General features: G+C 48.2%; 1 protein-coding gene across 6 annotated transcripts in view; it reads right to left on the reverse strand.

Moving 5' to 3' along the window:
* The window catches only part of AK8 (adenylate kinase 8), a 66,973-nt gene that overhangs the window by 32,954 nt on the left and 10,523 nt on the right, over positions 1-23,496 (reverse strand). For all 6 annotated transcript variants that reach the window (XR_012082220.2, XR_012082219.2, XM_078382806.1 and 3 more), the window contains exons 3-10: positions 22,670-22,719; positions 21,852-21,965; positions 17,018-17,086; positions 7,056-7,137; positions 5,766-5,837; positions 5,263-5,463; positions 2,583-2,714; positions 1,401-1,490 (exon numbers count right to left, since the gene is read on the reverse strand). Coding sequence is in view for 4 of the 6 variants with exons in the window: in XM_078382806.1 (XP_078238932.1) it covers positions 1,401-1,490; positions 2,583-2,714; positions 5,263-5,463; positions 5,766-5,837; positions 7,056-7,137; positions 17,018-17,086; positions 21,852-21,965; positions 22,670-22,719 (810 nt within the window). In the remaining 2 variants the exon portion in view is untranslated. The remainder of the gene's footprint in view (positions 1-1,400; positions 1,491-2,582; positions 2,715-5,262; positions 5,464-5,765; positions 5,838-7,055; positions 7,138-17,017; positions 17,087-21,851; positions 21,966-22,669; positions 22,720-23,496) is intronic.

Genomic DNA, 23,496 nt, shown 5'->3' on the forward strand with positions numbered 1-23,496 from the left:
ACTTTGTTCATCGGAAGCCGCCAGAGCTCCACAGCCAGGGCACCGTCGGCCTGGCAGGTGGGACGTCCCCAGCTTAGACCCCCGGCGTCTCTTGTCAGCAGCACGGCCAGGGGGACGTGAATCGCAGGACTCAACGTCAAGCCAGGATTAAGTCACACCGAGGACTCGACTCTGAGTATCTCTAAAGGTCTGTGGCAAGGGAGTCCCCCAACATGAAAATGCTGCCTGACCGTGACTCAGAAAGGCCCTCCACATTAAGTTCATATTCTAAAATTCTCCAAATTTCCTGCCTCTCTCTTGCATGTAGATACAGAGTCTGTGCTATCCGGGAGACTTTAGGTGTTATAGTCCAGAGAGTAACTCTTAAAGCTCTGTGCAAATGGTACCCTTTCGCCTAAAAGGGAATCCACAGCTCACTATTAGTATATACAGTGGTGCCTCGCATAACGAGCGCCCCTTAGAGCGATTAAATCGCTTAACAAGGGGCTCTGGGCCATCGCTGGAACATTCGCTCAGCGATGGCCCCTATGGAGGTTTTTCGCATTGCATTTTCGCGCCCTGCCCTCGCTTACCGAGGGTGCGAAAATGGCGGCGCTATGGAAGAACTTCACACAACAGTGAGTTTTCAAGCCATAGGAACGCATTGAACGAAGTTCAATGCATTTCTATGGCTTTTTTATTTCCGCACAGCGATGTTTCCCATAGCGAGGGTTAATCCGGAACGGATTAACCTCGCTATGCGAGGCACCACTGTATTGTAACTGATCATGATAACAGGTAAGAATACAGGAGGATCCCCCCCCTGCCATCCACGTGATCAATATCTACTGAATCATTTATCCGCTAGCTATATATATATTTTAAAACCCCAGAAATAACCTATTTCTATGTATTTCCAGGGTGTTTTTTACCAGAACTGTCCACTAGAAAGAACCAGAGCATGCAATGTATAGCGTTTGATACTTCCACGTTTTTCATCATCCACGGGGGCGGGCAGCTTGGAACAGATCCCCCACGGATGCCGAGGCTCAGCTGTACTAGCAAGAAGATGATGATTACGGTGCTGGCGGTAGAGGATAATATTGATCATTATATTCTGGCTGGAGAGCTCAGTGGTTGAGGCACCTGGCCATGGAGCCAGAGGTTGGGTGTTCAATTCCCCCCCATGGGGCCTCCTGGGCAGGGGCTGGACTGGATGATCTTACAGGGTCCCTTCCAACTCTGCAGTTGTAAGATCATTATTACTATTATTGCTTATTATAATCATTCTCACCCGGATGTGTCTTCGGATCTGCGTTAGGAGGTGGGATCCTCTCTTTTCTCGCAAACCCCAAGATTATCTCCCCACCCCACCCCCAATTTACACCTTTCTCGGGGGAAGTCAAGAGCACCAAACCTACCTGGCCATCCGTTGTCAAAATACGGCTTAATGAGTTCTCCGAGCTTCGTGTCGTCGGCTACAGCTTCCTTTAAGATTTGCCCGCAGCAAACTGGGAGGAAAAGGGGAACAGCAAGAGGCAAGGTTAATTTTTAAAAAGGAAGCAAGGAAAGGAAAAAAAGGAGGGGAGGCAAACGCAGGGAGGTCGCCAACGGCAAAGGAACAGCGGCTGGGAAAAGGTCATTGAATAAAATTGAAGGTGAGAAACTTGAGTGACTTTTCTCTCTCTTCCCCCCCCCCCCACCTTACGCACGCCCATCCTCTTTCTTCTCTTCTGGCCTAGCTGAGCAAACGATATGGAATTTAAAAAAGAAAAGAATACATTTGGCTGGGAAGGTGTTGATTTATTATTTATTTCTTTAAAGGCGGAGAGGGAGAGACAGCCATCCGAAACATGACAACGGAAAAGAATCATAAAGTAATTGGAAGGGGCCTCAGAGGCCATCCAGTCCAACCCCCTGCTCAAGGCAGGAATCTAAGTCAAAGCAGGTCAGACAGAGGGTGGTCCAGTTTGCTCTTGAAGGCCTGTTGTACTGCTCTAACAGTTAAGAAGTTTTTCCCAATATTCAACATTTCAGTTGAATGCTGGCTTCCTATGGCTTGAGCCCATGAGGACATCTCCTGCCCTCAGGGATGATGGAGAACAGGTCCTTCTCTCCCCCCCCCCCTCCTCTGTAGGGTTGAAGTGCTCATAAGCCAAGAAAGAGTCAACCAGGTTGCCAACCCGCTAATTCCTCGAAGGAGCTCACAAGCTCCCATCGTTCTGCTAGAAGATCCACGCAGCACCCAGAACACAATGATCCCTCAGGACTCGCACTTCTCTGAATTTGACAACACAGGCTTTCCACATAGCATTTCTTTTCAAAGGAGGCTCTAGTCCTTTAATCTCTCCTGCATTAATCTTCAGTACACTCTTTCCATCTTCTCTATATTTTATCCTGATCAGATCATGTGCTTCTCCTCTTGGTCACTCAGCATTCCTAATATAGGCTTACATTTCCCTTTGATTTCTCCATATCTGTTATAATATGTTTATTATACCATTGTTGGTGTTCAGCACAAAATTCTAGTTTCTCAGGCTAGGAGCGGAGGACCTTATATCCTCATTGAGCAGAGGAACCGAAAGTGAATTTTGAGAACAAACCATTGATAATGCCGTATTTCTGAGCTAACAGTGCTGCCTGTAAGCTCTTCCCAGAGCCTGGGGGTCCGCAGAGGAGAATCCGGGGCGAAAACGGGGCAGCTATTCGAGGTGGAACTTGGACGTGGGACAGAACTAAAAGGAAAGAAGGCAGATGGTTAGAATGCAGAGACAAGGCAAAATTAAAATCCACCCCAAACGTTTTAAAGCTGGGACTGAGTTCACACATAGAATCATGGGATATTGAAGTTGGAAGGGGCCTCGAAGGCCATCAAGTCCAACCCCCAGCTCAAGGCAGGAATCCCAACCAAAGCAGAACAGATATTTGTCCACTTTTCTCTTGAAGGCCTCCACGGAGGTCATTTACTTCCATTGTCGTACTGCTCTAACAGTCGAGACCTTTATCCTGAGATTCAGCCTAAATCTGGCTTCCTGTCGCTTGAGCCCATTCGTACGTCTCCTACAATCTGGGATGACGGAGGACAGATCCTGCCCCTCCTCTGTAGGACCGCCTTTGAAGTCTTTGAAAGGGGCTCTCCTGTCTCCCCTCTGTCTTCTTTTCTCAAGGCGAAACATGCCCGGTTCTTTTGGTCTTTCCCCACAGGGCTTGGTTCTCCAGTCCTCTGATCATCCTTCTTGCCCCTCCTCTGAATTGCAGTGTCCAGAACTGGGCACAGGACTGGAGATGAGGCCTCACCAGCGCCGAATAGAGGGGAAACTAGACCTAACAAGCCAGCCTTAGCTCCCCTCCCAAAATGCGGCTGGATCGGCCATGCTCAAACAGAGCTGTAATGCAGAAGGGCAAAAACGCTCTTTAGCCGTACTGCAGAGAGATTACTGGAAGGGAATATTTTACAGTAGGGAAATATTACATGGCTTAATGTGCTAGCATGCGAGATCTGGGCAGACAGCCCTTGACGTTCCGCTCTTAGGCATCATCTCTCGTTGGTTAGGGATACTGAGCATCTCTCCCCTGCTTCTACTCCAAAAAAAAACCCCAGAAGCCGGTTTCGCTTACAGCCCGAAAACAGCCTGTCTGCACATAATTTATCCCCCAATAAATATCAGCGAACCAGAGAAGGCTCTTAGCTGTTCTTTTCCAGCCCCGTCTATCCGCAACACAAACATAACAGGCCAACCAAGCTGCTTACAAACGATGCTTAATTTGCAGTAAATAACCAAGTTAATTAGGAGTAATGCTCCCCCAGACGGTCTCCACATCTAATTATTCTTTTAAAAAAAATCTGTCTACTTGACGGATCGACTAAAAAAAAAAATCACAGAGAGGGTAAAAAAAAAAGAGAGAGAGATCTAGAGAGGTTTTTTTCCATTCCAATTTTCAATTTATCTCACTGCATTATTAATTAATAATAATTAATATTCAGCCTGCACACATATATTTACAATTCAAGGCATGAATTGTTTATGAATGATGATGTGAACTTTTAAATTTAATTAAGTAATTTAGGGGTAATTAATTTGTAAATTCCGAATATAAACTTCCAAGTTGTTTACTTTAAAGTGCAGGGCTCGTAATTGGAGGCAGGGCTTTCTCAAGACGTTAAAAAAAGAGGAAAAAAACCCAGCTAGGCAAGATAAACAACCCACCAGGACATTGTTGGGAAAGGGGAAATTTAAAATAAAAAAGAAATGAGATGAAACACACACATACACCCCCCAAAAAACTGTGCTTTGGAGTTCTTCGTTTCTCTTTTTTTCCAAAGCCCAAACGAAATGGGCAATTAGCATGCAAAGCAAACACAAGGACATAAAGACATGGTCTGATAGGCCTAGAAAAAAAAATCTTCGCTTTAATGATCATTATTATAAAAGCTATTTATTCACGTATTGATTTTATGAGACTTCTGTACTGCCCCCACTTAGTGAAAAACACTGCTCCGAACGGTTTACACAAGAAACGTAGAAATATAAGAATCTCAGGCCCGCCGACGCCGATCCGCAACAAAGAGAATCAAAAACGTCGCCCAATCAAAAACCGGCAAGACTTAGGGAGACGTGTAATAGAGCTTACGTAGATTATGGGTCATGAATGAATCTCACGGGAGTATCTTGTTCGAAACCTCTCTGTGCTGCTCTGCCTTCACCAGCTTCCTAAAACGTTGGAGGGAGAGGCCGTGGTGTACCTCCAATGGGCATCTTTTCCACAGGGATGGGGCCACCACCGAGGAGGCCCCACTCCCTAGCAGACACGCTTCTCCCCTCTCTCGCTGTCGCCCTCCTTGGTTGCCAAGCCTGGGGAGCATGGGGGAGACTGGTAGTGGTTCTTCAAGAGAGACACTCCGACAGGGACCAAGGTCCCAAACCGTTAAGGGCTTTGTCGGTCCAAGAAAAAGCTATATGTTCCTCACCCGGAGGTGTGCTTTTAGAAGACAACAGAAGGTGGCGGATCCTAATCCAGAGGAACAGCAAAGCGAGATTCCTAACGGGGTGGAATCCTAGGACTTCAACTTGAGGACCTATTGAATCGATCAGATCCGTATTTAAGCGTTGACTTCAGAAGTTCCTTTCCTTGGGCTCCTTGTTGGATTCCTTTGGCCTCCCCATGACCAGACCCCAGAATAAGTCACACAAAAGGATCGTTCTGAGAGTGCTTATCAGCCATACCCCCCCTCTTGCCTCAACAGGGTGGCCCGGGACGCAAGTCGCCGAATCCGTCCCCTACCTTGCAAGAAGACATCGGGACACGGCTGGTCGGCGTTGATCAGTTTCATCTGCTCCCCAAAGGACTGGAGAATCCCGTAATAGTTCCGGTGATATTCCAGCAGCCGCCTCGAGGTCTCCGCTTCGGACAGACCGTCCGGCTTCTTCAGATTCCGGAGTACGGTCTCATCGGTCGGCCAGTCAAACGTGGTATGGTAGACCTCTGGGAATGTATGAGTAGGAAAAATAGGTTCAAGGCGGCCTCTCCCCAAGATCCATCTCAAATGGCTTCAAAAGAAGCCTTAAATCATACCGGTCACATATCACCGTGAAGACACCCTAACCCAGGCAGAGGTTGTGAATTGGACACGTAAACTGTCCCGTAACTGATTGCACAAGGGAAAACCCACACAGGTCCAGCCCTTGTACACATAGCTTAACTGGATTCTGTCCCAAAGCGTTTATTCGGCCCTTTCTGAACCCGATTCTATCATTTCCGCCGTAACAGCAAGAAAACAAACGCACCTCCAGTAACGGCATCGACTCTTTTCCCCAGGTTTCTCTCTATCAGCACGACGTCTGGAGCATACAGCACCACTGGAATACCAAAGAGAGCAAAGGCGGCGTTCATTTTTGTTGCTTTCTTTTAAAATATTTGTTTCAACCCCTTCTGTTCTTCCGGGAGGGAAGGCGCCCTGGGACGGGGCATCTCGCCCAAGGCCACCCAGGCTGGCATCACCCGCAGGAGGCCCCGTGGGGGGGAATTGAACTCCCAACCTCTGGCTCTGAAGCCAGAGATCTAAACCAGTGAGCTAGTCAGCCAGCTCAGTGAGTTAGGGTGATGACCTGCACATCATCAAAAGGGAGGATGACTCTTCAAATAGAGGATCATTCTCCCTTTAAAAAGGGCATGTGGCCACCGAAGGTTGCAACAGAAAGAATACAGAATGACCATCAGCCAAAGACTACCTCTGATTAGAGACTCCCCTTTTCAATTTTAGAGTGCACCCAACCTCATCTCATTGTGCAAAAGTTGTGCATGCCCCCAAATTAAAAAAAAAATTAACTACTCAATTCCTCTTGAACCATCTTTCAAAATATGAAAGGAACAGGGGTTAACTTTTGGCTGGGCTAAGAGCAGCCTTCCCTGATTCTGGCTTGGCTTGGCTACCCAGCTTCACTATTTGGCTTTTGCCCTCTTCTCAACCACCAGCTACAACAACACACCGCCCATAGTTCAGTCCTCTTTTATCATGGCTCCATCAAGTACCTACCCTCACCATTCATGGTGGTTCTCATTGTCCGTGGCCCTTTTTGGAACTGCCTGGCAAGACAGTGGTGCCCCGCTTGACGCTTACCCCGCATGACGTCGAAATTGCTTTACGATGAGTTTTTTGCGATCACTATTGCGATAGTAAAACAATGGTTCCAATTGGGTTTTTTCGCTTGACGTCGATTAGGAGCCTGCTTCGCGAGCTGTTTGTTTGCTAAACGACTATTTTTCTGGCTCCGCAAAATGGCTTCCCCTCATAAAATGGCTTCCCTCCCTTCTCAAAATGGCTGCTTTCCGGACCCCTGCTGCGGAAGACAGCGTTTTTAAACAGCTGATTGGAGGTTCTCTATGGGCAATCTTCGCTGGACGATGAGGTATTTCCCCATTGGAACGCATTGACCGGTTTTCAATGCATTCCAATGGTTTTTTTTCCGCTTGACAACGATTTCGCTTAGCAGTGATTTTCTTGGAATGGATTATCGTTGTCAAGCGGGGCACCACTGTATACGTGTTTTTTAAGTATGAAAAAGACACATTCTTACCAATATGCTTAGGAATGATACCCAGTGCCTGGAAGGTCCGTGCAAGCTCTCGGGTCTCAGGGAGCCCATCAAGAATCCAGCCCTGGTGAAATAAGATGCAGAACGGTTAATACAGTAGGAGCCCCATATCTGCAGGAGGGATCAGTTTGAATCCCAGATGCTGAAAAATGTGGATTATAGCAATTGCTATACACAGCACTGTCTCTGTCTCCACCTAGTGGCCAGTTCTGATAATTTCATCATGGAAATCTTTTCCTCTAGCGGCAAACACCATATACTGCATGGTCTCTGCCTCTCTCCAGTGGCCCGCTTTGGTAACTTCAAGTTTAGACGTATGTATTTCTAGGATTCTTCTTTTCATGCTTTTAATATTTTTCTATGTGGGGTGAAGACATAGCGCTAATCTCATAAGCTTCAGGCTTGAATACACTTATTCCAGACATCACAGCATATGGGAAGGGCCAGAGCGCTACAGCGCTAAACTCCACAACAGTACAAAGGATACAAAAAAAAACCCTTTGTTGTTATTGTTTGTAAACAGACAACATTTTGCAAGAATTCAATGAAAAACCATACAAAGCAGGTTAAAAATTTTCCCAGACATCCACCATTTCTGACAACTAGTCCTTAACGTGGAATATATGCTGTATATGACACAATCCTTAGAAGTGTCACATTTAATCAACCCGGTATTTGCTTCGAACCAAATAAATTCACTTGGAGCCGAAACGCAACGAAACCCACACAAAACCCTTTCACAACTTGACTCCGTAACCTCTCTCCAGAGGTGCCACCACGGATCAGCCAGTAGTGCGGCCAACACCAAAGGAGAGCCCCCCCTCGTGGCATAATTCTTTTTTTCCAGAAAAAAAACAAGGGCTGCTGAAGATTGCCCTTCGGCCCCATCTGGTTCTCAGAAACTTAGCTCCGTTTGCCACAGCACAGGTGGCGAGACATGAGTTTTAAAATGATTAAGTCCAATTTTTTTTTTCTTCTCCGCTGGTTGCTTACCAACAGATTGTTGTGCTCCTGCCACAAACTTTTGGAGCTCAAATGGGGGGATTGTGTGGGTGCGCCGGTACACGCAAAACATTTTAATATTGCATTAAGCCATCGATAATTACCTTCTCCTACATCAACTGGAAGCCGTAATCGGCAAGGGAGTCAAAAGAGAGAGAGAGAAAAAAAGCTCTAGAACAATTCGAGGGAAATATATCCCACTGTGGAGGAAAACCAGGGCATTCTAATTACACTCGAAAATACAACCGTCTACTTGCAACGCTCTAATTAGCCCAGTTTTAATAACACGCCAGGCCGCGCACTGCAGATTACTGCAGGAAATAAAAATACAACTTCTGGGGACTCTTCCGTTTGGGTTTGCTGCCGCGGGCCCGCCCTCCCACCCCCGTGACATGAGCCGTGCAAAGAGCAAGGATCCCAGGGAAATCCGCCCTCCTTAAAGACGGGCGGGAGTCAATCCGAAGGGATCGAATCTTAGAAGGCTGGAGGAGTGAAGGGCTTTGTGATGCCAGCGGTGAAGTACGGCAGAAGGCCAATGATCCATCCTTATTTGGACCCCGGGGACAAGCGCATAAAACGCGGCATGTGGAACACCTCCCAATCCTGCTGACGACTGCCCCGTGTGGCGAGCTGCATCATTGCAGCCTCTTCGTCAAGCGGTGGAGCACCGCCCCCTTGTGGCGAGCTGTGTCATTACCGTTCATCAAACGGATTCTGCCCAAGCAGGTACAGTAGGAAGCCTGTATCTGCATGGGATTGCTTCCAAGCCCCTTCTCTCTCTAGTGGCCAGTTCAGGGAATGACATGACAGAAATGTATTTCTCCAGGGAATGTTATAAGAACAGATCACTAGAGGGAGCCAGAGATATTATGCATATAATATCTCTGGCTCCCTCTAGTGATCTGTTCTGATAATGATAATGAATGCTATACGTAGTATGGTCTCTGGTTCCCTCTCATGGCCAGTCCTTGTAATTTCATCTTTAAAAATATCTATTTCTAGGATTTTTCTTTTAATATTTTCAGATGGTGCGTAAGTGAATCAGTGAATACTGATCCCGTGGATACAGGAATTGGCTCCTCCTGGATCCAGGAACAAACCTTGGAAATGTTACTTTTTTTGGACTACAACCATCAGAATAAAGGCCATGCTGGCTAGGAGATTTTGCAAGTTATACTTCTTTTTTTAAAAAAATCCCAATTTCTGCACAGGAAGGATGAGGGGAATTCGGCAAGTCTCTGCCGAAGACTTTGAAGAACTGTCAAGTCGGTAGTATCAAGCTAGGTCAGGGGCGGACAGTGACGAGAGGAGAGACCAGAGAGCCTTCTTGGCCGAAACCAACAATCCTTCCACCGACGATCCCCAATGTTTCCTCGGTGGACGTCAGCGAGCGACCAAGCTCCCGCGGAAAGTTCTGGAACCAAAAATGCACGGTTCCTTCTCTGCCAACGGAAACGCGCCTCCGAGCCTGATGTTTCGACGAAACCGTTTCTAAAGCAAGGCGACCCGGAAAAAAAGAGAGAGAAGGTAACTCGACAGACAAGTTGTTTGCAATTAATCACATTTCAAGTCCCCAGGCTGATGCATTATAGATCAGCCCTCTCCAAAACGGGGATATATGGGTCATTTCTCTACACACACACCCCACAAAGGTCCACCTGACGCAAGGGCCCATCCCATCCTTAATTAGAATACATTATCGGTTGGCTTGACACTTCAGTGAAATGTCTGGTTCTGCCACCGAGGCGCAGCCCCGCTCGCTCGGCGCGGGTTTATTGATATTCCGGCGCGTTCCCTCCGCCATGCCCCCAGTGGCTCGGTTCTTGTTTTATCACACATCAAAAGGGCCGTATGCTCAGGGCAGGGCCCCAAGCCTCTTCTCTCCCCCCCCCACCCCACGGCCTCCGTGTGTGGCTCAGAGACGGAGATCTGGAACAGCTGCAAGGAGGATGGGATCACAGAAAGAAAAAGCTCCAAACAGATGCCAGAGATAAAAAAAAGAAGACGGAGGATAAGAGGATGATGACCAGGAAAAAAAAGGGGGGGGAGAGAAAGAGACAGGGAGGGGAGAAAGCAACTAGGGAGCCAAGCGTCGCAGAACAACATGGAGCGAAGCAAATCACACATTGTGCTGACACTGATCTTCCCTGCCCTCGTGACAATCATTAAAGTGTAATTAATGCCTTCACAAGCGAAGGATATGTTTCTTTATAAAGCCTTTTTTGGGGGGGAGGGGGGAGTTCCCCAGAAAGGCAAATAATCCCGACTCTCAAGGGTGGGTCACGGTGCCCTACGTAAACGGAATTAAAGATCCGTAATGCTCTTTTCTTCTTCTTCTTCCCCTAAATGGCTCTATGCCTCTTCTCAAAGGGGTCCGGGTCGTGTCGGCTTCCGGATCCATCCGAAGGCCAACTGGGGACATGGGGTTTGGTTTTGCCGCATGGCGGGGTTTGTAAGGGTGAGGTTGGAAGCAACACTCCGAGCCAGGCTAAGATTTTGGAATCACATTTGTTTAAAGGTTGAGGGTTTGTTTGTTCACAGGGTAGAAAGCTCCTAACAACTTAGGCCCCGGGAAAGTACAGTATTGCCATCCTTAGTGGTTTTGAGATCATCCAGATGGGCACCACGTGTCCCTGATGTCTGTTCTGCCATTGTTTAGAAAGCAGCATTTTTTAAAAGAAAAAAATGATTTATTTTTAAATATAATAATCTTTCAGTTTCTGGAAAGCCCTGGGGGCTGTGGGTCAGCGGGGAGGAAGTCTTTAACTACTTATTTATGTCTACCGAGGTTGTAACGCTGCCGTTCTTCTCCAATATGGAAGAGCGTCGGAAGGAGGTAACGTCAATCAAAACTGCTTTAAATGGATTGAAGGAGATCAAACAGCTGATGGGATCGATCAAATCTACCTTCGCATTGACGAAAGCTCTTGCAGGCGTGCACGCAAAGCCATGCACTTGAAGAATTAGTGGGTGTGAGGAGGCCAGCCTAGCATAGTGTTGTGTCTGCCCTGGGAGTTCTCGGGGAGTATTATTGATGTTTAGCACATCAACGGTATAGAGCTTCAGAGCCACTGGGAGGCAAGGCTCAAGGGAAGCCCGTGCTGGCCCTACCATTAGATAGAGTGAAGCCACAAGCTGGGTTGGTCAACGTAGCAGCAGGAAGCCGCCCTCCCCTGCAGTGCAGGCTGGTTGATTGAGGCAAACAAAGCGCCCCTACTGGTCCCCAGAGTTCATCTCTTAGCCTCACAGGCTGTGCCCCTCTCCCTGTGTGCCCTGTCACAACCTGTCCTGCGCCCTCTAAGCCATCCTGTCATCCTCGGGTGTGGCAGGAGATGCTCTTCCATCCCCATGATATGGAGAGCAAGGAAGGAGCAAGAAAAGAACACACAAGCAGACCAGCTTGGAATGGGAAGCCGCCATCTTGCCTGCGGTAGGCAGGTAGTGGCTCAAGACCGCCATGAGGGAGTCCCAAATCATGCAGAGAGAGACTCCCACAGCCTCTGAACTATGAGGCGGAGGGCAAGGCTCATACCTCCAGATACCAGGACGCTGCGGCATCAACGCGGGCAAAGATGGATGGATGGGCCTTCCCGTGCAACAAGAATGGCCCAATTAGCCAACCCCGGCTTTTATGGGCTGCCACCCCGGACTCACAGGGAGCCTTCAATTTCACTCCTCGTGGTGCACAGTTTTGAGCCAGCCATAACTCTACGGGCTCGCTGGGCAGGATCCGAACGAGAGTTTCAGAGAGTCCATAAATTCTTTGCTGCGGCGACGAGGCAAGGATCCTGGGAACAGCCACCGGAGTTGTGCCGACCTCACGCAATCCCCCCCCAAGGCTCAAAGGCTCCCCAGACCCGTTCCTGCGCATCTCCCCCAAACTCTAGAACATAACACCTGTTATAAGCCTGCTCGCCGCGCCGTAAGAGCCCTGGAGCGATTCCTCACGATCCTAACGACATTTGTATTAGTACATGAGGCCGGCTGGCGTCCCGGCGGAGCCGTGGATCAATAAAACCAGCCTCCTTCGAGGCTCCGAGCCACATCCATAAACCCACGCGTGTCAAAACAACGGCGCACAACATTCGGTGCGCCTACCGTCGGCGGGACGAAAGCTGGGCAATTAATGCCGGCTGAACGAGACCACCAGGAAAAATAAAACAAACAGCTGGCAGAACGGTCGGTCCGGCAGCCTGCTTCTTGCAATTTATGCATGTTTCCCCCCCCCCCAGTATGAAACACCGACGAGCCGCCGGGCATAAATCTGGCTCAAGAAGCCAAACCTATGGCCTCTCCAAGGCGCGCATACACGCACAAACACAAGGTCCATTTTAAAAGGAGAATTTAAGATGCTCTGTGCTTCCTTTTGGCTGGAAATTTTAAATCGGAAGAGCCACCTGATTCTCGAGCTGATCATCGCCATGCTGATTCCTGCAGAAAACATGACGAAGAGCACCTTCGGGATACCCCAGGTCGTCTGGAGCTCTGGGGCTTCAATGGGGCTGAGGCCCACCTGGTCAAACTAGCCCAGTGTGTGCGTTTTCAGGCTACAGAGATGCACACAAGGGGTGGGAGAGATTTTCCCTTAATGATCGACAAGGCAGTAGGACGCCTGTGGCTTAGGCAGAGATGATCCAGGAGTAGACAGAATCCAAGCCTTCTCTCTTTGCCAGGTCAGCGCGTCTGCTTTGTACCAATACTCTTAGATCCGAGCTTTAAAAAACAACCTTTTTTGGGGGGACTGCCAAATGTCCCACCCAGCACAGCCACTGAGATTCAAAGGCAGACGTCCAAAATTTGAACTTCTTCATTCAGACAGGATGTGCAACCATGGTTGAGTGTGACATATGGCTTCTTTCTGAAATCCTTTCTCACCTTTTATAGCCTCCTCTTGCATAGCCAGATTTGGGGTTATGTGGCACCCAAAGTAAGGTGCGTCATTTAAGCCTGACGCGGTTGGTTTCGGCGCTATTATCTCCGTTCAAATATCAAGCAAAATGACACTTAATTCTACCCACTGTTCAAAACACAGCTTGCCCAAGCCACACAAGGTGGCTCTTACTGATTGATTGATTGATTGATTGATTGATTGATTGATTGATTGATTGATTGATTGATTGATTGATTGATCATGGACCATCAATTCAATTCTAACTTATGGACCCCTTTTTCAGAATTTTTCAGGTATTCAGAAGTACTTTACCATTCCTTTCCTCTAGGGGGAGCCCTGGGACTTTGTGCAGCTGGCCCAAGGATACCCAGGCTGGCTGTTCTCCCAGGATGGCCAGTGGGAAGATTTGAACTCCCAACCTTTGGCTCCACAATCAGATACCTAAACCATTACTATCCAGCCCATCTCTAGACATCACGCCCAAAAGTGTCAGATCACACTTTCTGATTTCACCGCTTAATTACATTTTTTTCTCTCTTTCGATACCATACCAAACCACTGGTAAATTTTCTTGAAAAGGGCTTGGTGGAATGTCTGGATGGTGCATTCGTGGGCCTCGTGCCTGTTCGAGTTTATATACATTTATGCAAATGTGGGGAAACTGCGCTAGATATTTGGCCCGCTGGAGGAAAACATGTCTATCCATCTTTAGTCAAGGGGTGGGGAGAAAGATAAATAAATAGATAAATTACTGACGCAGCTTAGCTTTAAAGACCTCTAAGAGAAATCAGGCAGACCCAAATAATTCAACTGCCAAGTGATTTGCAATGCAAAAATTTAATTCTACTTTGCAAATTCAAAATGAGGGGATAAATTATGGATTAAGGCACACAGTATTTTGTACAGCCAAACTGACAACCACTTTCCAGTCGTTTAGATTTCCCTTCCAACCTACTGCATCACTTTTCCTCAAACAATTCGAAAGGAAGGTAGCAATTTTCTTTCCTGTCTGAGGGGAAAGGGGGGGGGGGAAATGGGGAGAAAGAGCAGCCGAGCACCGCCCAAAAAAATAATACTCCAATTTGGTCCTTTAAATGAGAAGAGGAGAGACAAGCAAAGGGCTTTTAATACTTAATGAACTAAAAATAATAATTAATCTGGTCTCCCCCCCCCCCTCGTTCGATGCAAACTGTTATGAAATCAGAGTCTGTAACAGAAATAAGGATTAATTAAAAACCGGTGTGGGGTGAGGCTTGAAGCACTCACAGGAAGGGAGGGGGAGGCAGAGGTTCAGAACTGCATGTTTTCTAATAATAATAAGGTGCCCTCAAGTCAATTCTCGTTTATAGCAACCTTTTTTCAGGGTTTTGCAGGTAGAGAAGATTCAGAGGTGTATTACCCTTCCCTTCCTCTAGGGGGCAACCTTGGGACTGTGCAGCTTGCCCAAGGCTACCCAGGCTAGCTCTTCTTCCAGGAGGCCCAGTGGGGGGATTTGAACTCGCATCCTCTAGCTCTGCAGCCAGATACTAACCACTAAGCTATCCAGTCAGTTCCATGTTTTCTAGGCAGTTACTATTCCCGGAGGACTTCCTGGGGAGTTACTACCACTCAGAGTCACCTGCTTGATGGGGTTACCTGTAAGGATAAATTGGGGGGCAGAGGGAGGATTGCTTTGCTGAAAGAAAACAGAGAGGTAGCAGAAATAAAATAAAATAAAATAAAATTACATGCAAGAAAGCAAAGAGACATGGCAGGCAAGGCTTCACACGGTAGCCTTCGCATATGCATTTGTTTGCTGCACCAACTTTTGGAAAATTCAGAGTCAGAAGTCACCTTTTGGGGGGAGGTGTGGCTCCCAATATGGCCAAAAAAATATAACAGTGGGAAACACGGGGGAGAAAGAATTACGGCCACCCGTCTTTCTGTCCTGTTGTAATCGGTAAAAGATCCGCATGGGAGGGATTTGAAGATGTTCTCCTTTACAACCATCCTTTCCATTTTGAAAGATGGGTAGGTGTGCCCACGGGTTAGCGAGCACTTCCTCTTTTTTTGTAAAGGGACATCCTTTAACTTGGAATTCACTCCAGAACCACCGCTGCTTGCGGGAGAGTAAAAGGAGCCTTTGGAGGTAATCATCAGCCCCGACAAGGTCTCTCTCTCTGTGCCTCATTTTTATTTACCGTTTGGGGGTCCCAAATCTCCCCTCCTTGATTAACATTCTTTTTGTTAAATATGCATTAAGGTATTTTTAAACATCTTTATTAATTCATACCGTGTTACCTAAATATACCTTCAAAGACGCGGGGGTTGATTTAAATAGGGCTGATTCTGAAAGGCGGGGAGGCAGCCCAAAGTAAGGGAGTCACACGTCCTGACGGGGGCTCCCCCCCGCTTCCTCACCTCCATACCGCCAAGGGTAAAGAGGTTCAAAGAATGCTTTTCCCGCGTCTTGGGTCAGGGACCCCCACCTCCAACAGTGGCCGAGACGATACGGGCCCCCTTCCCGGTTCCGTCCAGCTGTGCTCCTAAGGGCTCCCGAGTACGGCCCACATGAACTTCGGACCCCACCAACAGCAAAAAAAAAAAAAAAATCCAGATTAAGAATGGGCAGTGGCCTCCGTGGACCTGAGATTCGAGTCCAGAAGCTGCCACGTCGGCTGATGAATTAGCAAGAACTTTGATAATAACAGCAGTAAAGTCATATAGAGGGCTTCCGCCGGTTCTTCGATACCGGTTAACCACCAGCATCACCTATTGATTTATTTACTTTCCCTAAGGTGGCCTGTTTGGTTAGGCTGGCCTGCTCCAAAGTCTACCCGTTGCTGGAGGCAGTCAACAAACCTATCTAGGGTTCTCCTTTTGATCCCCTCTCGAGCTGGGAGATTAACATATGCACACCCTCACCCTTCCTTTTATTCTGTTAATCACAGCTTCAGACTCTCCGTGCCTGATGTGCAAGAAGGGATCAATTCTGAGTCCCCCACCATGCGGCCACCCCTCTCCACCCCTCCTGCTCATTCTTTTCCTCGCAAGCGACTGTACGCCAGCCGTATGTTTCTATCCTCCAAAGAGCAATATAATCATCATCGTCTTCGAACTGCAGAGGTGGAAGGGACCCTCTGGATCATCGAGTCCAACCCAGCGGGGGAATCGAACTCCCAACCTCTGGCTCCGTAGCCAGATGACTAAACCACTGCTGAACTCTCCTGCAGCTCAGCAGATGCATAAATCCTAGTTTTGCCCGTCCTGTGGTTCAAAAGAGGGGGGAAAATGGAAATATTTTTGCATAGCCACAAGATCACAAAATTGACGGAATAGTTGGAAGACAGCTGGGTTCTTTTAAGGAGAAAGGCAGGGTGAAAATATTAGAAAGAAAGAAAGAAAGAAAGAAAGAAAGAAAGAAAGAAAGAAAGAAAGAAAGAAAGAAAGAAAGAAAGAAAGAAAGAAAGAAAGAAAGAAAGATGGAAGGAGGAGGTAGAAAGAAAGAAAGAAAGAAAGAAAGAAAGAAAGAACGAACGAACGAACGAACGAACGAACGAACGAACGAACGAACGAAACTGTTGAATAGGGAGAAGGGTGCTCTTCTCAAGAAAATCTGTTATTTTAGAACTGTAGAGTTGGAAGGGATCCTATAGATCATCCAGTCCAGCACCTGGAAAGGAGGCACCGTGGGGGAATCGAACTCCCAGCCTCTGGTTTGGAAGCCAGAGACCTAAACCACTAAGTTCTCTTTCCTAAAGGGCGAAGTAGACCTATTTTTGCCTATGATGACAGGTGAGACTATCCTGTCGATAAATCTCAGTACATACTCTCTGAAAAGGAGACCTCCCAGTTCTCCTGATCTTATTTTCAGCCATCAATCATTTCTTGCAACTCAGCGCAAAATCGCACAGAACGTGACCGGGAAAATCACATCGCTTGAGCCGAGATCCTTCACGAAGGCCGGCAAATAATCATAGGAGGACCTCGCCATACTCAGAGGAAAGGTTCGAGAAAATTTTTGGATACAATGGCTTTTTTTTTAATGTTCCCACCAAAAATCAATACTTACGTTGCAAAGGCAGTCTTCAAGCTGCATGCGCTCCTCGATCATGCGGACCCACAATTCATCAGGAACTTTCTAAACAAGATTTTGAAAAGAGAGAACGAGAGAAACAGGGTGAGTTAACGATTCACAAAGGACTTTGTAGGAATTTTTAAATCCTTTTTTACCGGAATAAATAGTCCCAAACAGCTTGGCTATTTCTTTTGTGGCAGACACGGAAGAGATGGGCCTAGCATTCTGTCCAATCGGTTTCAATAATGTTCCGATTAACTTAAAAAAAAAACTTTTTGATTGACCGGGAAAGAGTTCAAACTAACCAAGGAGCTGAGCGGGCGGAAGGCACCTTCTTAAAAGAGGCCTTCCACATTCGCCTGTGATGTGGAATGCTGCTTCTCAGATTCCGTGTTGACTAGGAAACGGACTTCTGTAATCAAAAACAAGAATCTGGGGAGAGCCCTTCTGTTTGATTCTGCTCAAAAGGGAGTCAACCCAACCGTGTTTCGCCTCAGGAACCAATGAGATTTCTTCGATTGAGTCAAGGCCCTCGTCAATAGCGGTGGATTCTAGTTCTCTCCAGGGTCCCCTTTTAGCTGGGATTCCTAAAATGCTAACAAGGTGCATTTCCGGCATTCTCCTGTCCCGTCCTTCTCTCCACGACACCACACTGGGTCTGTGCCCTCCAGTGAAAAAAGACAATTACGTCGTCATCTCAGAAGCCAGATGCTTTAAAAGCCAGATCCAAAAACTGCAGGGTGGGTGAGAGGACGTGGAGTCCCATCATCCACCTAAGAGAGGGGCTTCAAAAGGAAACCCCCCCCCCGGCGAACCAACCTAACCTATTTCCTACTGTCTTCCCGCAGACGGCAACGGTCTTTTAATCCAGATCAGCTTTCTCCAGCCAGTTTTTGAGGTCCCGATGTGTGTCCATTTCTCTCCTCAGATGTGCTTCTATAAGGTGCCATCGAGGGATCATTGGTATGCTAGGACTGCCTTTTGATTAACTCTATTTTAATGTGAGAACAGATGGTGTTTTCAGACGTATCTTGCTTTTATTTTTGTTTCTGAGCTGCCCAGTGCTCCAAGAAAGACACGACGTAATTGAAATCGGCGGTTTCCTACCTTGGATAACCCAGATGGTCTTGGACTACAACTCCCAGAAATCCTGGCCAGCACACTGAGCGCTGAAGGCTTCTGGGAGTTGTAGTTCCATTTCTGCATTTTCCATTTCTCCGAGCGGCCTTTTTTTAAAAAAAAATTGTTGTATACTTATGGATCTTTGACTTAATATTGCCCGTTTATTGATGTAAGACGCCTCGCTCCTTCTGTTGTTCATAATTTTAAATATCGTCTTTTAATGGCGTTAGCCAACGTCGTAACTCATGGTTTTCAACTTTTAAATATTGTCTTTCGTCGCTGTAAGCCGCTTTGGGTCCTTTTCAAGGCGGGATAATAAATATTTTGAATTAAAAAGAATAAATAAATAGTCCGAGAACAGCCAGGAACCCCTGGTTAGGAACCACTGACTTAAATTATTAGGTAGACAGACAGAGAGACAGAGAGACAGAGAGACAGAGAGACAGACAGACAGACGACATCATGCTGAGCCAGGGGTGGGAAAAGTGCTGTCCGCAGGCTGAAGGCAGGCTCCCCCTAGGTTTGTTTGAGATCTCAGGTCCCTCTTGGACCTTCTTAATGCTCTCTGGTGAAAAGAGAAAATCAGTTCCAGCTTCTAGAAGCCTTCAGCGGGAGTGCTTTGAGTATGAAATGAGAGGCAGGATAACCCAGTCCACTAAAAGTGAAATGAAAAACAGCATTCCAGAGACAGGAAGCTTCTTTCAATAGAAAATAATAATAAAAATTCAGTCCTGGTGCAGACTAGAGTGGGTTGCTAGAAGTAGAACAAGGGGGTTCTGGGTCGCCAAAGGTTGCCCGCTCTGAAGCCAAGCAAAAGGAGAATCATTAGATTCTTTAACGAAAGCAGGATTGATGTTTTTCGGGAAAGAAGTTCCTTTCCAGACCGACGGGGCTTCCTCAGCCAGGGCTGGCCTCGATTGACCCCCAAGAGGTCCGTGCGGGTCGACCCATCGTCGGAGTTGTTCTTCCACGCCAACGGTAACTTCTTCCGGCCTCGGTCGCTCATGCCTCCGTCGCCGAAAAGACCCCTTTGGTCCGCAGCCCCAGACGGCACCTCCAGAGGACGTCCCGGCTGGAACTCAGGAGGATGATGGAGAAGGGCCCTGGCTGTAGCTAGACACGAGCTTTGCCATTCACTGTCAGAAGGGCTGCCAAGAGAGAGGGAAAACGGGGCAGGGTTCACCTTCAAAAGGATGCGGGACCCCGTCTCTCTAGAATCCAGTATAAGGGGCAAATTTGGGAGCAGGCAAGCGAGGGACGGGCAAGAAAAATGACCCAATTAGACCTTCCGCGCCGTCCCGAAGGTCTATTGAGACTCTTAAAATTAGCCATGCAAAAGGCAGGTGCATTGACACCGGTGGGGAGGGTGGAGAAGAGAAGAGAGAGGGAGAGAAAACGCAAGAGAGAGGAAAGGCAAAGGAACCGCGGTGTGTTTCTTCGAAGTCTGGGGGTCCCGCAGGGTGGCGCAAAACCTCCCGCAGCCTTTCGCGGCTGGAGGCCGGACCGTTGGCTTTGAGGCTGTCATTTTACAAAGGTGTCTCACGCTGCTCTCAGAAACAGGCCTGTCTCCCGTTTCCGTCTTTGATCTGTCCTTTCAAGGGAGGCTAGTGGCTGCCAGGAGCTGGGTATTCAGAAAAAAAGAGGAAGGGGGGGTGTCTGCCCCGCCAAGACTTGCAAATCCAATTTAAAACCAGAGTTTTTCCAAACTCGTTTTTCCACCCGTGCAGGGAGAGAGGGGGGAATGAAAAAGAAGAAAACGGATGGAGGCTTTCAGAGATCATGCGAGGGGGCTGGCAGGCCCGCCTGCTTTTCCGGGAAGCTTATACAATTGAGGTGGGGCTACAGAGGAAGCCCTGTTGCGGGCACTCACTGGGCTACCCTCTCAGGGTGGCGGGATGGGCAACAGAGCCTTGGCCCGAGGAGCTCGGATTCCAACCAGGCTCGATCCGGGATTAGAGAATATGGCAAGTACCAAACTCGGCTCTCCCACGATATCATGACACGAAGCATGGTCTACAGGAGGGAGAGGTCCATGGGGAGGGTCCTGCAAACACCAGCTGTGAGGGAGATGCCCAGGAGAAGGGAGTTCTGCTAGAGATGGGCACGAACCAGTTCGTTGCGGTTCGTCAAGGCGATTCATCTCCCGCTCAAGACGAAAGGGGAGGGCAGAGACATCTGTGCTCTTGCTCGCGACCGGGATATCAGCTGAAGAGGTGGGAAGAGCAAGAAAAATGGGGCCTGGTGAGCGGCTGTTTGAGCCGGAGGACATGGGGAGGGGCAGCAGCACCTGGGTTGCCACCTTGACAAACTGTGACAAACTGGGACGAACCGGTTCGTGCCCATCTCTAATTGTGATCTTCTCTATCTCTAATTGCGATCTTCTCTATCTCTAATCGTGACCTTCTCTTCCTCTTGCAAAGCTACACTTAAAGAGTTTGCGAAAAGTACTTTTCCTTCTACCACAACATCTGGGATTTCAACCTCCCCCCCCGCCCCAGCCTGCATCTCCAACTAATGAAAGGTTCCTAGGGGTTGCAGAGCAGAAACATTCTCCGAGAGCCCGCTTCCTTTCTTCCTTTACTTTCTCCAGCGCTCTTTGACTTTCATGTCCCATCCCATAATAAGCAAGAAAGCCCTACAGGGCACCCTTGAAAGTGCGGGTGATTAGCCTGGAATATGCTAATAATGAAAGTAATTAAACCAAAGGGGATTTTTGTGAGTGTGTTGCATGCTGTTTTATTTTTTTCCCCCCACTCCTTCCAAATTAATTGTGGTTTTAACTTCGCAGTTCAGTCCATATATACAGTAATTTCAACAAGAGTTTGGAGTCATTTCCTGTGTGCCAACAAAATTCAAAGAAGGCCAGGAGGCATCAAGAACCAGTGTGGTGTAGTGGTTACAGCGTCCAGTTGAGACGTGACAGACGGTAGAGGCAGCGAAGGATCTGTCTCACCTCGATGGGTCTGTTAGGTTTCCATTCTTGTTCTGATGAAAGAAGCCCTCCTTGCTCATAATCTGGATGGCAGCTGGAATTACTCTCGGCCGTAGCCCGCCCGTCTCAGGTAATGGGAGGGCTGCAGTTACCCTTGAGCAAACAGGGGACGGAGCATAGCGGATGAAATATAGCTCCTATCAAAAAAGTCCCAGTGCTTAGCAATTAAGAACTTAGGAAGAACTTCCTGAATTAAGTTTCTGGTCCGTCTCAACCAGCATGATCAACTCTGTGACTCTTGAGGGTTCTTGTTGGGATTCTTCCCTAGCTTTATCTGGAGTTACCAAAAATGTAGACTTGCAATCCCCTGCATGAAAAAGCCACTGAACTCCAGTCTCTTAGCAAAAACTGTGAGGCCTGGCTCTCTTGCCGTCTGCTTCAGAGCATGACCAGCTCATGGGTTCCTCTCCAACCGAGGAAGATCTAGCGTTTACACCTCCTTTTTTCGGTGCCTGCCTGAAGCACAGAGTACCAGACAGTTCTGTATATTCTGAAGTTAAAGCAACTCAAAGCTCCTTTTACCACCGCCTCCCCACCGAGGCAGCCTGTGGTCGCAAGATAGACAAACCCGGCCTGGAAAAAAGAACCAGCCACGGATACGAGCAGGCTGGGATAATTGGACGTCTCGCCATGCGCTTGCAGAAGAACACGGCACAAACGCCGTAATTTATCCTCCCCTCCCGGATAACGGCGTGGTTACCTCCGCCCACCTACCTCTTGCCTGTGGTGATACTCCTGTGCTTGGACTGCCAGGGATGACCAGTCGCTGGCGACCAAAGTCTCTCGGGAAATCCGCGGGATGGCCAGTTGTTTACTAAGCCACATCGCCTGCGGGGAGAAAGAGCGGGAGGCGTAAGGGGGTAGGGAAGGGGAATAAAAGCCGGCGGGTCTTTTTTTTCTAAAGGAAATAAAAGTATGTTTGAAGAATAGGCCCAGGGGCGGGGGGGAAAAAACCCACTGCATTTTGAGAAGTTTACAGTCTGAATGTGCGGCTCGCAACACTTAGGAACAGGGGGAACCCCATCGTTCCGACGGAAAGCTTCGCGGTCCCGATGGGTGGGGAGCAGGAAGAGCAATTAGATCAAGTGCCCTGTCAATATTGGAGGTGAGACGTGATAGGCACCTTTTTTTTTTAATTAACCACAATGGGAATCTGAAAGGCGTCAACTTGTAACTGGAGGGGCAGCAATAGGGTGGCGCTCCCCCCTCGTTGCTAGAAGTGTTGTTTTCAGCCCCCCAGGTGGACAACTGCACCCCAAGGGGGCCGCCAGAGGCCAGTTTTAGTGCAGCTCATGACTCCCCGGAGGGCTACGTCCAAGTCCCTATTTGAAACCAGCTTCCCCCCCCCAGAAAGAAAGGAAGGGGGTAGGGGGTTTCTATTTATCGACTCACATTTTTACATGCTTTCGAATGGCTAGGTTGGCAGGAGCTGGGACAAGCGATGGGCGCTCCCTCCATCGCGTGGATTTGAAAGGAAGAAAGGAGGGAGGCAGGGTGTTTGAGAGACAGACAAACAGACACACGCTACTTACAATAGTAGTTTTCCCAGAGGCAGGAGGGCCCAGTATCAGAATCTTTGGCACTGCAGATTGAAGAAGAAGGAAAAAAATGCATGAATGCCAGGAAATTACAGTTGCGACAGTCCCTCTCTTACAGTACGATTGGCTGGCTGGAGAGCTAAGTGGGTTAGGTCTCTGGCTGGGGAGTTAGAGGTTGGGAGTTCGATTCCCCCCCCTGGTGCCTCCAGGGAGAAGAGCCAACCTGGGTAGCCTTGGGCCAGTGGCACAAAGTCCCAGGGCTCCTCCCAGAAGACAGGAAAGGAAAATCACTTTTGAGTCTTTTCTACCTGGGAAACCCTGCAAAGGACCGCCAGAAGTCAACACTGACTTGACAGCAGATGATCAAGATGAGGGTGCCACTGGTACCATGATGGGTGGCCATCAAGGACAAGGCCCAGAGGTTCTCCCACAAGAACCGAGAAGCGAGGCTGAGGCTACACAGACCAACCCAAGCTTCCCTTGATCCCGGGTTCCTTGTGGAAAAAAGAAGCGGACCAAGAGGTCCTGAAGGTCAAGGAAGAAGTTCAGCCACTGACCCCTCGATCCACTTGCAGGCTGACCTGTCCCCTGACATCTTCGCTGTCTTTCTGCAAGCTTGCAAAACTCTTCAAGGAAGCTTTTCCCGCTGAATTCTTTTTAAAATATTGGTATACTTGCTGTTTTCTAAGCTTTCGCAGGCTTTCTTTTTAACAATGTCAGCTGCCCTGGGTCCCCTTTCAAGGAGAAAAGTGGGGGTAAAAGGATTTTAAAGAAAGCAAACCACAGTTGGGAAGTTTGCTCAGACCACGAGACGCCCGTCC

Source organism: Pogona vitticeps, chromosome ZW-PAR (genome assembly GCF_051106095.1).
Source record: "Pogona vitticeps strain Pit_001003342236 chromosome ZW-PAR, PviZW2.1, whole genome shotgun sequence".
Classification (NCBI taxonomy): Eukaryota; Metazoa; Chordata; class Lepidosauria; order Squamata; family Agamidae; genus Pogona; species Pogona vitticeps.